This window comes from Cydia amplana, chromosome 23, assembly GCF_948474715.1.
Source record: "Cydia amplana chromosome 23, ilCydAmpl1.1, whole genome shotgun sequence".
Classification (NCBI taxonomy): domain Eukaryota; kingdom Metazoa; phylum Arthropoda; class Insecta; order Lepidoptera; family Tortricidae; genus Cydia; species Cydia amplana.
The window spans coordinates 2,351,087-2,365,407 of record NC_086091.1 but is presented as its reverse complement, the minus strand read 5'-3'; the positions used below and the strand labels follow the sequence as shown (position 1 = coordinate 2,365,407).

Sequence of the window (14,321 nt, the reverse complement as noted above, 5' to 3'; positions counted from 1 at the left end):
AACCGTGATAGCTAGACAGTTGAAATTTTCACAGATGATGTATTTCTGTTGCCGCTATAACAACAAATACTAAAAACAGAATAAAATAAAGATTTACCTAAGTGGGGCTCCCATACAACAAACGTGGTTTTTGACCGAAGTTAAGCAACGTCGGGCAGGATCAGTACTTGGATGGGTGACCGTTTTTTTGCTTGTTTTGGTCTATTTTTTGTTGATGGTGCGGAACCCTCCGTGCGCGAGTCCGACTCGCACTTGGCCGGTTTTTTTTTTGTTGTTTATTTTGAGGACGATAAATAAAATATAGCGGTTTTGGCCGGATAACTAATGACTCACTTTCGGCCGAAGTGTCGAATATTCGCCCACATTCTCGGCTCAACCGAATATTCGGTAAGTATTTATAAACATGTCTACCGTCAAGGCGGCAAAAATATGTACCTACAAACTACTAACTTTAATGCAAAGAATGGATGACCCTTGTATGACCTTTCATACCATACATACATTTTTGTCTCAATAAAACAGTACAATAATGTAGGTATCATATCAATCTCTATTTCAACGGATTTTTACTATCATCATCATATCCATCTCTATTTTGAACCACAATATCTTTAATGATCTTCAAAACCCCCATTCTGAATTCCAATTTCTGTGCTTTATCCATTTCCTTCACGTCAGACATTAAACTTCTAAAAAACAACCAATCACTGTCTTCTAGATCTGTACTCCTTGTTGGTATGGCATATGTATTTTTGTTATCTTCTGAAATTTCTTTTTCTCGTATTTCTTTTCTTCTTAAAACAGAATTGTCTTCGTCAGAGCTGTACAAATGTTCTTCTAGATATATTTCTTGTCCATCCTGTTCTTCTTGTTTTTCGATCCTGTAAAATGAATAATAATTATTAACATACATCGGGGTTTTCGGTGCAGGAATGTTTTACACTAGCCAAATAACAGGTAAAAACTGTAAAAAACCGGCGAAGTGCGAGTCGAACTCGCGCACGGAGGGTTCCGCACCATCAACAAAAAATAGAGCAAAACAAGCAAAAAAACGGTCACCCATCCAAGTAGTACTGACCCCGCCCGACGTTGCTTAACTTCGGTCAAAAATCACGTTTGTTGTATGGGAGCCCCACTTAAATCTTTATTTTATTCTGTTTTTAGTATTTGTTGTTATAGCGGCAACAGAAATACATCATCTGTGAAAATTTCAACCGTCTAGCTATCACGGTTCGTGAGATACAGCCTGGTGACAGACGGACGGACGGACGGACGGACGGACGGACGGACAGCGGAGTCTTAGTAATAGGGTCCCGTTTTTACCCTTTGGGTACGGAACCCTAAAAACGATACTAATTTAACATTTCTAAGCACATTTGGACCTTACTACTGGTATCTAACTTTTAATTCATAGTTTGTCCTTCGCTGCCTGAAACACAGGGAATCCTAGTTCAGGCATTTGTAAATCAATTGTCTTTATAAATTCTTAGTCTTTAAGAGCAACCACTGTACTATACTTTTCTCAATAAATTATTTGTATTTGTATTTTGTATTTGTATAGTTTGGTAATTATGCCTTACACTAATTCTGCATATTGAAACTGACCAGTAATATGATCTTTGTCAAGAGGGCGCTGTTACTCTCATGTATAAGGTACCACTATTACCGGTGGTAGTAGGTTGACGGTTCCTTTGCCATGCGGCCAGTCATAATGAGCTTTTCCAAGCTATCTGTGCTAATACATACTGTGATTGGTCCATGAGCGGCCTGAGGAAATCCAGCGTCTCGGAGAAGACGTATCTCTTTCTCTTCGTCTGTCCGATGGCGCCACTGAGCGTTAGCGCCAAGTCTTTCTTGTAATAGTCCCGTATGTTGTTCCAGCGCTTTTTTAGCTCCCATTCTATAAACAATAGGGTATTTGACTACAAGAAGAAGAAAGAAAGGAAATACATTTATTTAACGCCACAACATATTACATATAGAAATGAAGACAAAAGGCATAAAAAACATTGGACGCTAAAATAGGACGCGGCAATCCGTGGCGCTGGTTTTCAGTGGGGACCTGACTTAAAACTAAGAGACGACACACGCCAATGACACACAAAAAACAGACATAAAAAGAGTAAGTGACTACTAGTCAAATCAGGCGGCCTAGCCAAGGTGACAATTGCTATTCGACAACCAAACGCTTTGTGTATCTCTATCACTCTTCCATATTAGTGCGTCAGTGACAGTTGCGTTTCGATATCGCTACGGAGCGTTAGCGATTGGCACGTTGGCTACGTGGCCAGTTTCTTACGCAGACACTAGCTAATATAATATCAGTGTCAAACTCGTGGTAAGGCTGATAATTTAAATAAAAACCGGCCATGTAAAAGGGTTCCGTACCATTACGCAAAAAACGGCAAAATATCACGTTTGTTGTATGGGAGCCCCACTTAAATATTTATTTTATTTTGTTTTTAGTATTTGTTGTTATAGCGACAATAGAATTACCTACATCATCTGTGAAATTTTCAAGTGTCTAGCCATTGTGTCTAGATATCACGGTTCATGAGTTACAGCCTGGTGACAGACAGACTGACAGTCGGACGGATAGACGGACCGAGTCTTAAGGGGCCCACTGATTACCAGTCCGCCGGACGATATCGGCCTGTCAGTTTTTCGGAACTGTCAACTTTTTGTTCTAACTGACAGGCCGATACCGTCCGGCGGACTGTTAATCAGTGGGCCCCTTTAGTAATAGGGTCCCGTTTTTACCCTTTGGGTACAGAACCCTTAAAATACGTACGTTTAGTAACTTTCGCCGATTCTGCCAAATCCTGCCACCCTGGTATCAACTCCTCACAGATCTGATTCCAAGCTTCCTCTTTGGTACCTTTCATGTGATACTCTGGACAGTTTCTGTTCCATATACATCCGTGTTTTTTTATAGTTAGTATTAGGTATTCGGAATCTACTCGAGTCTTTTCCAATTTTATTTCCATTGCCTGAAAAATGTAGAATATTGTAAGGTCTATAATGTAATGATATATCATAGGATCCAGGGGTTCCCAAACTGTGCGCCGCGGCGCCGTTTCAAGTCATAATGTATTGTTTGTCATATTATCATTAGTCCTAAAACTGAAACCATTAACTTTTCAGGATATTCGTTAGGTTATCCTATAGATAGGTTAGGTTAGGTTAGGTTTGTTTTATGGCAATCGTGAAAAATTACGCGTTTTTAAACCAAACAAATTATGACGTACGAAAGTAGGACACCTATAAAATCGTGACAACATAGATTTCACAAAATAATACACGATATTATAACAAACATGATCTAAGAAATAAAAAGATTGTACTACAATAGCAATATTAAAGCGCCATTCTTCCTCCTACAGTGCGAGCGAGACACACAACAATGACCTTGAACGCTATCGCGAACGCGAAACGGAAAATAACACGGAACGGAACGGAATTTACGGAATACATAGAAATTAAAATAACCGCCACGAAATTCCGGATCACGGTATCAATTCTTGAATAAAATTACATAACCATAGGGACCTAAATATAATAAAAGTAGCTAAGTGACAAAAGGTCTACACGGCATGTTTAAATGCTTCGCAAATTAAATTAATGTAATTTTACAATAATAAAACAACGACAACATAAAAAACACAACACAAAAACGATACACACACTAAACTCACCTATTCTCAATATTTTTCTATTCAAATTGCAATAATTTACAACAAAATGGCGTTTTAAACAAACAATGACACGTCTTCACTCAATGACAGCTGCTGGTAACTGGCATGCGTAATATCGGACCGAGACGGAAGATTCCTTACAATCTAATACGACCTTATTGTAACGCAATAAAGTTTAAATTCAAACGCGCACCTTATCGCGTCACTGCGAATCTGCCCATTCTAAAAGGTCTTAAGTGCGCTTGTTTTTGTGTGAATATACGTCGTTTTGTTCTTCTAGTGTGATAGCACAGATGGAATCCGACTCGGGCGGAGGGCGAAATCAGAGCACGTTATAGCAAATAAAATGCGACCTTAACACGATGTGATTAGGTAGACTTTTCAACGCTTGTTGTTTCAGACGGTTTTCAAAATTGCTTGTTTGAAATGACGTAAGTCTCGTAGTGTTAGTATGATGATATGTCGATTTGATTTTGAAAGGAAAGGAAAGTCCGGAAACATGCATTCCGGGAAGTAGGGAGAGTTCCGGATGGTATGTTAGGAAGGTAGTGGGAATGTTTTGAATGAATGAATGAATGAATTTATTATTAGGTAAGTATCTATCAATTTCTTTAGAGTTTATAATATTTTATAGTGTTATGTTAATATTAGATATGAGCGCCGATAGGCATATAGCCGGCGGCGGCGCGCCGGTCAAAATTGGTCGGCGGCGGCGGCGAATCGGCGGCGTGGCCTTGAAACACCTTCGATTAATGAAAAAAGAATTTTAACCAAAATTTTACCGAAAAAACATGTTTTTGCTCTAAGGAAGTTATAAAATAAATGCATTTTTTATTTTCAAGGATAATTTATTGAATAATGGTACGAAAAAAATTGATATCGTATAAACTGTGGATAAGCGGTATCGCGCGGCATCAGAGGCGGTCTTAATCATGGCGAGGCTTTGGCAGGAAGATCTTAGCGAGGCCCTTATCTTTTGTGCTAAGGTAAAAATTGCGGATTGACTGTATCAGGGAAACGTCTTGTCGACAGTCCAAAAAAAAACGAGCTCCGTCATTAACCAATATCGACCCAACAAAACCGATTTATGGCAAAAAGTGAGGCCCAACGCCGAGCTCCATGTAACACCGAAGACTTGATTTCGACGCCTCCCAATGCGAGGCCAGAGGATGAGCTGCAGGTAAGCATACAGCTAAGAATCGAACGCCAAGTGTAAGCTTGGCTGACGGCTGAACGCCTGGAGCGCCGATTGCGGCGCGCTTCTGTGCGAGGCCGAGCTGCAAGAGAGCAGAGCGAGGGAGCAAGCCGATAAAGACTGAAGCCATAGTGTTAAAGATCTGGAGCTTTCCTGCGGGCGCATTCGTGCGACGCCAAAGGCCGAGCTGAAATGGAGCTAAGATCGGATAAGGACCAATGCTCAAGCGTTTTAAAACAGGCCGAAAGTTGAGCTCCAAACAGGGCCAAAAACTTGCAGGTTCAGATAGCGGCTTAATTCCATGCGAGCGGTGCAAGGCCAAAGATTGAGCTGCGAGAAAGCAAAGCTTGAAATTTCAACAGTGGCCAAGTTTAATTGAGAGCCGATTCCGACGCCCTTCCATGCGAAGCCAACGGCCGGACATTTGGACGTGGAAACGCTTAATATCTCAAAATTAACCCCATTTTATACCTTTTAAAAAGGTTTAACCATGCTTGCAATGGTTAAATTCGCGGTAAATGACGGATGGTTAGCTGGCAAAATTAGTTATGCATTGGATCGGTAATCCAAAGATGTGGGTTCGAGTCTCACGTTAGCTAGAGTTGATCACAGTAAATTTTTTCATTGTGATTGACATGTCTAGTGTATATATACAATCTATAAATTGTAATGTGGAACGTTCCACAATAAAAATGGAAGGAAATCAGTATGTTTATTATAGGCGGATTAGACTCTCACGCGAGCCACGAGACGAGCCGCGAGCCGCGCCACGAGACGCGAGTGTAAGCGGTGGGCTCGCGGCTCGTCTCGTGGCTCGCAAGCTCGTCGAGCTAATATAATTTAAACACTAATGGCACGGCATAAGATTTATAACCGAATGACAAGCCGAACGCGAGTGTAAGCGGTGGACTCGCGTCTCGTGGCGCGGCTCGCGGCTCGTCTCGTGGCTCGCGCGAGAGTCTAAATTGGGGGTTACAAGCATATTGATGTTAAAATTGATATTAAATAATTTCGTTTCCCCAAGACTAGTAGCGCGGTTACTAGACAGATAAGTTTGCATTTGCCTTCGATATTTTTGAATTATATGGGCCTAAAATACCCTTTGAATGCCTATAAACTATTCGAAGTGGCGCCGTTAATGATCTAAACTGGATTAAAAATATATTATCTGATTCTGAAAGCAGTAGTAACTACCAAGGTCACGCCGATGCCACGCCGATAGCGCAGCGTCGGCGGCGGCGGCGCGAAAATTTTGTCGGCGGCGGCGGCGCGCCGGCGCGGCGCTCATATCTAGTTAATATAGAATTTTATCGATTTCAAACTCTATTACAGGCAATAGGCGCCATACATAGTATGTGTTCAGATATTTTTGAGCCGTTTCGATAAATCTGATGACAACTGTGCACTGTGCACCAGTTGTGTTGCTCGCGGCACAAATCCCGTTCCGTACCCAAAGGGTAAAAACTGGACCCTATTACCCTAAGACATCGCTGTCCGTCTGTCTGTCTGTCTGTCTCATGAACCGTGATAGCTAGACAGTTGAAATTTTCACAGATGATGTATTTCTATTGCCGCTATAAGAACAAATACTAAAAACAGAATAAAATAAATATTTAAGTGGGGCCCCCCATACAACAAACGTGATGTTTTTGCCGTTTTATGCGTAATGGTACTTACCTACGGAACCCTTCGTGCGCGAGTTCGACTCGCACTTGGCCGGTTTTTGGCCAGACTTCTATAGTTATTCTAGTTCGTTAGTTCCTATACTAATATTAACCAGCACTAGTTAGTACACTACACTAAGCAATACCGTTATCCGTAAATGTCAATAAAAACTAATCCAATAGTGGTGATTCATGTTTGTAACTTGTAGTGCAGTTGTGCAAACTAAGGCGGCAAACTTAGTTTAATGTAAATGGGTCGTTCTCTCATTTCGTGCAAATCGGTGAGATTCTCTCGATTTGTAATTTTTCTTTTAAATGGTAAACTTTTGGGTTTCGTCAATTTGTGGATTCATTTATTAACATTTTTCTGCTAAAGGCACCTTTGTAACCTTATTACTTTTCATTTAATAAGGCTACTGGTAATGAACTACGCGCTGGTAATGAAATCGGCCGAGATGGTAATTTTATCTGTGGACGGTAATGAAACAAACTTATGAAATCGAACATAAAAAAACTGTATTTCAAGAAAATTAACACCAATTAAAATCGACAATATTAAAAACATGTGTCTTAAGCACTGTGGAGATGATCAAACCGACTTAACATACACTTGGGGTTGACAATCTCAATTTATAATGTTCAAGCTAGATGGTACATTTACCATTTACTTATCATCATTATAAGTCGAGATTGTCAACCCCAAGTGTTTGTTAAGTCGGTTTGAACATCTGCGCACCATATCACATAAAACGTAGTTTTCAAATTTTCAAAAATTAGCATAGACAAAATATATTTAAATCATTCGCGTTTTGTACCTATGTAATTTATTTTTATCGTTTTAACCCTATAGTGTGGGGTGTCGTTGGATAGGTCTTTAAAAATAAATAGGAGTTTGCAAACAACATTTTTTGATAATATGAATCATTTCGGAAATAATAATTTAGAAAGAACAAAAAACGGTTATTCCTTCTAACTTTTGAAAAATCGATCCAAAAATATGAAAAAAAAAATCATAAAAATAGTGCTTAATAAACTCATTCAAACAAAATTAAAGCAAACTTGATAAGTTAAGCCGTTTATGAGTTATCGCTAAAAGTCTTCCCTTCTTATTTTATTTAAAAGCCTGGCAACCCTTATTTGTGATCGGATTTTCGCAAGCAACCCTATAACCACATAATAGTGACCGGGAAAAGATAGGCAACCTAGTTGATTTATATTGTACAAGTTGTATACTTTCCATTGGAACTTATTTTGTTTGTCAGACAGATCGGTGAAATTTGAAAAAAAAAATTTTTTTTCAAAAAATAATTAAAAATAGTCTTGACCATATTTCTTTAAGCAACCCTATTTATTTATGTTCAGGAACATATTTTCTTTCATAATATGTAAGTTTCATCCGTCAGACATATCGGTGAAGGTCGACCATCTTAGACTACAAAGGCTCCCCTATTATCATATACAGTTTTAAATGTTTATAACAGCGTAGTATTTATAATTACTAAGCCTCTTTTCATTAAATGCACTGCCTCGAATATATTATCATTACCTTCTTAAGTCATTCATTACCTTCCCCAGTAAAATTGGAAGGAAAAGAAGTGAATGAAACCGATATGAATGAAGTTTTGGAAGTTTTTGTCGCCTACATCAGTTGGCATCAGACCTTAATTTTGCAGAATAAACCATCTGAAAGGCGACACTAAAACACTTCATTACGTATAATTATAATAATGTACACTTGCTACTTACTGTATAAATCACGCGATGGCGATGAAGACTATCGAGAACCACACTCCTTCCCGACCCGAGAGATCGTATATATTTTCGCTAACAGTGGCACACGGGCATCCGCTACGAGATCATGCGGCCAACTGACTGACGAACAATGTGTGGCATCGGCGGTAGGCGCTATATACCCTCGCTATGTAGCAAAATATAGCTAATCTATTTCTCGCGTCGGTAATGAAGAAATTACTTGAACCATACACTTATAAGGCTGTATAGTTTTTATTATTTATTTCTAGCTTCTAATATTATACGATTTAAAACATAACTAAATAAGTCATTTATTGCACAAACAACGAATTTTCTATTTGTAGTATCTTAAGGTTAAAATGTAGGTCAAAGTTATATCTTCACGCGTTACATATAGAGATGAATGAAAAAATTGGGTGTTAATTGTACATATAAAGAAAATACTAACTTTTTTAGAATTGTTCATTGGAGATACATATACTTTAGGCCCTATGTTACAACCTTGCATTAACAGATATTCGAAAACGCCACCACATTTTTGGTAAATTTCCGAAAACACCGATTTGCACGAAATGCGAGAACGACCCAAATAGAGTACACTGCAGGGTTGTTCATTAATTTTCTTTTCACTTATAATATATAGGTAAGTAGGTAGGTATCTGGGAGACCACGACACATATAAAATCTCAAGAATGCGCGTTTTCCCAGAGGTAATACCTAGATCGGTTTTTCGCCCTCGACATAGTTAATACTGTTAATAGACCCGTTTACGAGATCCGACCTGTAGACGAGAACATTTGGACATACGAAATATTTTTTGCCCAAGCTGAAATGGAGACCTTTCGCTTTCGCTCGGTCGATAAGTATTATATATTTATTATGATTTACTTATGACAAAAATACGTTAGTAAATTCATTCGATAGCGTGACGTGACGAACGTTCGCGATTGCGTTATGCCTAATTTTGTATGGTATTTTTAACCGCGCCAAGCGGGAAGATTTGGAACCTCAAAATCTCATACAAAATGACACTTAACATAGTTAACAAATGCGTACGTCACGCTATCGAATGAAATTTACACTAGGGCACAAAATAAACAATACAGTACAGAAAGGACACTTCCTACAAAACCGAAGTTTGACAGCGAATCAGGGACGGATCATTCTACCCCTTTCTAATGTATGGCACTATCCCTATCGGCTATTTAGGGTTGTCAAAATTCAAGTCTTTATCTTTATCTGTGGTCGTGCACGTAAAAGGACGTCAAGTGGGTGCCAACCCTCATAATTTCTCGGAGCAATGCTGAGCCGAATGGAGCCGAGTTTGCCCGAAAGGAGGAGTGTCTCCCCACTGACCAGGGGTACAACCTACAGGGGGCAGTGTACGCGTACGGAAACTATGCTTCCTAACGGTAACCACTCTTGTCGTATTACTTCCCATACAATTTGCTTTAACGGTAGTCTATGTGCAATTATGAGCTAATTATATTCTCAGGCATCTAGGTATGTTATATGTAAGTATAGTTTGTCAAAGGACTGTCTCATTTCAAACATAGACAGTGAGAATCATACTATCTTTGTCTAACACTAGTACTAACACACAAAAGAAAAGGCTGAGTATAGTTCTTTTTGTTCTTATTTACTGATAATTTGGTTTGACCAATTATATGTAAACACTTTATTGACCATTGTGACTACCACCAGTTTGGCACTGACATAAACGCTATCGAGAACGTAACTCACTTTTTATGCATCTCGTTCGTACTCATATTAGTGCGAGCGAGATGTATAGACAGTAAATTATTACGTAGACGTTAGCGTATATGTCAGTTTTGACACTGTCAGTGACTTAATGGTACGGGTAAAGATATCATTCCGATATCAGTGAACGTACGAAAGGGGTTGGCAACTGTTAAAGGTTTGCATAGATGGCGCCATCATAGCTTGCCCCTTTTTATCAACCAAATCTTGTCATTAACTGACAAAAAAAAACGCGTAATTCAAATTTTCTATGGGACGATATCCCTTCGCGCCTACATTCTTCAAATTTGCCGCCTTTTTCTACTGTCAAGATCTGGTTGACCAAGTATATATGAGATTTAGCTTAAAGGTCTGACATTCAGGGCATTAAAAAAACAAAAATTTGACACAATTCTAGGGATTGATAGGACAAGCTATGATGGCGCGAATGAGATTGGAGTGAATGAGCCGCTTAAATATGTTATGTTTATTAAACATAAGTCAAAACTCAACGCACTGTCGGAAAATGATTCATAATTATAGGTTAAAAAATACACAAATTTTTACCGAATTCACATATTTTAACCAGACAGTGTCAAAAGGTCACGAGCCCTTATGGCCCCGCATTATTTATTCTGAATCTCCCTCAAAAAGGTCCGTAATAACCTATCGATGACAAAAAAGGCCTTTATTCTCTGAGGACTTTTAAAAGCTTTATAAAGTAAGACATGCAAAAAGTACGCGGTGTATTTAGAAACAGTGTATTAACTGCAAGGCTTAGAAATAAATGAGAAGTGGAATAATAATATTGTATAATTAAATTAATTAATAGTAATAAATAAACAAAATCTCCTTTACCAAGTCGCAGCAGAAATCGTAGCGCCGTCAAAGTGATTTTTAATTTTTTACTAGATTTATTTATGTCTTTATGGTATCAAACGGCATTAGTTACCTACTTATAGCTGGTCAACCAAATCTTGTCAGTTAAAAAAGGCGCGAAATTAAAATTTTCTATGGGACGATATCCCTTCGCGCCTACATTTTTCAAATTTGCCGCCTTTTTCTACTGTCAAGATATGGTTGACCAAGTATATCTGAAAATAGATGATGTACCTAATTAGTAGGTAATACTAAATAATAATAAGGTTCATGGTCAATGCTGTCGTGAGGTGAAGTAGGTACCCAGCCGTACAGAATTACAAACCGGTCTTGTTGAACTATTGATGTATGCATGTTAACAAAAGTTTAAACTTCACCTAAGAATAGTATACATAACAGTTTGTTCTGTACTCTGTAGATATAACGCATAAATTTCTTACTTATATTAATTGAGGGCGCACTATTCGTCAACAAACTGTTGTACAGTTTGACGGAACTTTTGTATACCGACATAAGTATTTTTTTGAAATAAATAAATTAAAAATTAAATTAAGTTACTTTTTAGTGTGGGATGGCTATCGATACTGTTGAATTTCCAATATGACTTTGAACTCCGGTAGAAGCTTATGAAGTGTAACACTCTTACGGTAGATGTTGCTATGCCTATGATGGAAATATTCGCTGTCTACGAGTGATGTCTCGTTAACACAGTTGGCAGAACGATGGGCTAGTGATCCAGAGTCACAAGTTCCGTCTTGCGCGTGATAGTCAATTTTTCCAATTTTCATTTATTTCTAAGCTTTGGGTAAAGTTAGCTTAGGGCCTGTACAGACGGTTGCAGGGAAAGACTGGATGTACAATGCCAAATACAGACATTTATGGAAGAAAAATAGGAGGAGGCCTTTACCCAAACGGGATCCATACCTCAAGAAAGGAGAAAAATCAACACAAAACAACAACAGCATAAAACATATTTTAATTTTAGAAAGTAGAAAATCATCGCAACTCAATAAAATTCTAAAGGAATATTTCACAAATGATAATGCTCTAGCAAATATACTGGCAAACAAACTAAAATAAACCCATTAGTTAAATTAAGAAAAGTAGATATGTACATACGAGGGGCGTTCAATATATAATAAGAATGAGATGCAAACTCTTTAAATATTAGGAAAGTAAATACTGGCCGGTAAAGCTAATCTACCTAGCTGATTGCCCTGAAAAAAAAAGTAACTGTTTTTTGTTTAAAAAAAAATACGGCGATTTCTTTGCGATGCTATTGAGTACGTTAGCGAAAATGGAGAAAATTGAACTGCGCGCCGTTATCAAATACTGCCGTTTGAAAAAATTTTCTACGGACCAAGTCAATTTAGATTTACGGGACACTTTAAGGTCTAATGCTCCTCCGTATTCGACAGTCGCACGTTGGTGCGCCGAATTTAGACGTGGAAGAACATCGACCATGGATGACCCCCGCTCCGGACGCCCTACTACAGAAGTAACTGAAGAAATTGTGAAAAAAGTCGAAAACAGTTTTGGCGGATCGTCGTGTCACGGTTCGTTTTATTGCTGAAAATGTAAAGATTTCAACGGGGAGCGTGCATAATATTTTACATGAACGCTTGGGTATGAAAAAGGTATCAGCGCGTTGGGTACCCAGAATGCTTACTGACACACAAAAACAAACTAGAGTCGAGATTTGTCAAGAAGCTTTGGACCTGATACAGCAAGACCGGGAAGTTTTTTTGGCGCGATTTATAACAATGGACGAAACATGGCTCCATCATTACGACCCTGAAACGAAACTGCAGTCTATGACATGGAAAAGGCCATCATTTCCAACTCCGAAGAAATTCAAGGTGGGCCCATCTGCCGGTAAGGTCATGGGCTCTGTTTTTTGGGATGGTAAAGGGGTCGTAATGATTGAGTATCTCGAGCATGGAGCCACTATTACGGGCTCTTTATATGCCAAACAAATAGCAACATTGCGCAATGAGATCCGTGAAAAACGGCGAGGTAAACTCTCGAAAATTGTGTTGTTCCATCAGGACAATGCACCGGCACACAAGTCCGCCGTTGCAATGGCTGCAATACGTGATGCTGGGTTCGATATCCTTAAGCATCCTCCGTATTCACCAGACCTCGCCCCTAGTGATTTCTACCTATTTCCGAGATTGAAGGAATGCCTAAGAGGCAAGAAATTTGAAGACGACGACGCGGCAGTCGCTGCAGTACAAGATTTTTTAAGTACTCAAGATGAAACCATTTTTAGAAATGGAATTTTAAGTTTAGAAAAAAGATATACTAAGCGTATTATGCTAAAAGGTGACTATGTCGAAAAATAAAATTACATTTAATAAAAGTTGTATATAACATACTCATTCTCACTTTTTATTGAACGCCCCTCGTATTTATATTTCGAATTACTCAATGTATTATTAGGTAACATCAAAATGCGAGTTTAGTGACCGCGCACATAATCTCATACTAGAGATTTTGCACACAGATGTATGTAGATTTAAGTACTTTTTTAGCGAAATAAATAGATTTAATTTTTTTTTAATAAAAAAAGAAACTATACTTGGTCAAACAGATCTTGTCAGTAGAAAAAGGCGGCATATTTGAAAAATGTAGGCGCGAAGGGATATCGTCCCATAGAAAATTTGAATTTCGCGCCTTTTTCTACTGACAACATCTGCGCTTGACCAAGTATAAATAATTTTTAAGAGTTATGGAAATAAAGAGGCTATAATATTGGGTAAAGTTAGCGTAGGGCCGGTGCAGACAGGCTGCAGCCCGACTGCAACATTACCGAACAGCACGCCGATGTTGCAGTCGGCGTGCAGTTCCCATACAAATTGCAGTCTGATTGCAGTCCGTATCAGCCCTTAGCCTTAGGGTTTGCAATCCGGATCTGGATCCGGATCCGCGGATCTTCCCATACATTTCGGATCCGTTGTCGTGCAAACCCTAGACGGACTCTACGAGTGACTGTACTTATTAATTTGACTGTGACATTTCGGGTACACACATCAATATCTAAAACATTACCTACGGGCTCAAAGTAAAAGGGCCGTTCGGAGTGCCTCCATGATTTTCATGAAGAAATATGGCTACCTTCTCGTATTTATTTACATAGGATAATACTTGGCCTTTCTTCAATAATTTATGGTGCGAGTGTGAAGTTTTTGTTTGCGAAGATCATCTTCCTCGCGTTGTCCCGCCATTTTGCCACGGCTCATGGGAGCCTGGGGTCCGCTTGGCAACTAATCCCAGTAATCGGCGTGGGCACTAGTTTTTATGAAAGCTACTGCCATCTAACCTTCCAACCCACAGAGGGTAAACTAGGCCCTTATTGGGATTAGTCCGGTTTCCTCACGATGGTTTCCTTCACCG

General features: G+C 38.9%; 1 protein-coding gene and 1 long non-coding RNA gene across 2 annotated transcripts in view; one reads left to right on the top strand and one right to left on the bottom strand.

The window, feature by feature from the left end:
• LOC134658881 (uncharacterized) overlaps nucleotides 1-14,321 on the top strand; it is a 379,350-nt gene that overhangs the window by 270,272 nt on the left and 94,757 nt on the right. The window lies entirely within an intron of this gene.
• On the bottom strand, nucleotides 535-3,961 carry LOC134658746 (uncharacterized). The gene is made up of 4 exons (XM_063514390.1): nucleotides 3,696-3,961; nucleotides 2,792-2,990; nucleotides 1,747-1,900; nucleotides 535-881 (listed from the first exon to the last, which is right to left on the bottom strand). The coding sequence occupies exons 2-4, from the start codon at nucleotides 2,985-2,987 to the stop codon at nucleotides 551-553; spliced, it is 681 nt and encodes a 226-aa protein (XP_063370460.1). The 5' UTR covers nucleotides 2,988-2,990; nucleotides 3,696-3,961; the 3' UTR covers nucleotides 535-550.

What these genes read in the sequence shown, in the direction of transcription:
- LOC134658746 (XM_063514390.1), bottom strand. Translation starts at nt 2,987, where the DNA reads ATGGAAATAAAATTGGAAAAGACTCGAGTAGATTCCGAATACCTAATA. An exon ending in ATCGGCGAAAGTTACTAAAC is followed by an intron (nt 1,901 to 2,791) that starts GTACGTATTTTA and finishes TATTGTTTATAG; the next exon opens with AATGGGAGCTAAAAAAGCGC. An exon ending in CCGCTCATGGACCAATCACA is followed by an intron (nt 882 to 1,746) that starts GTATGTATTAGC and finishes TTCATTTTACAG; the next exon opens with GATCGAAAAACAAGAAGAAC.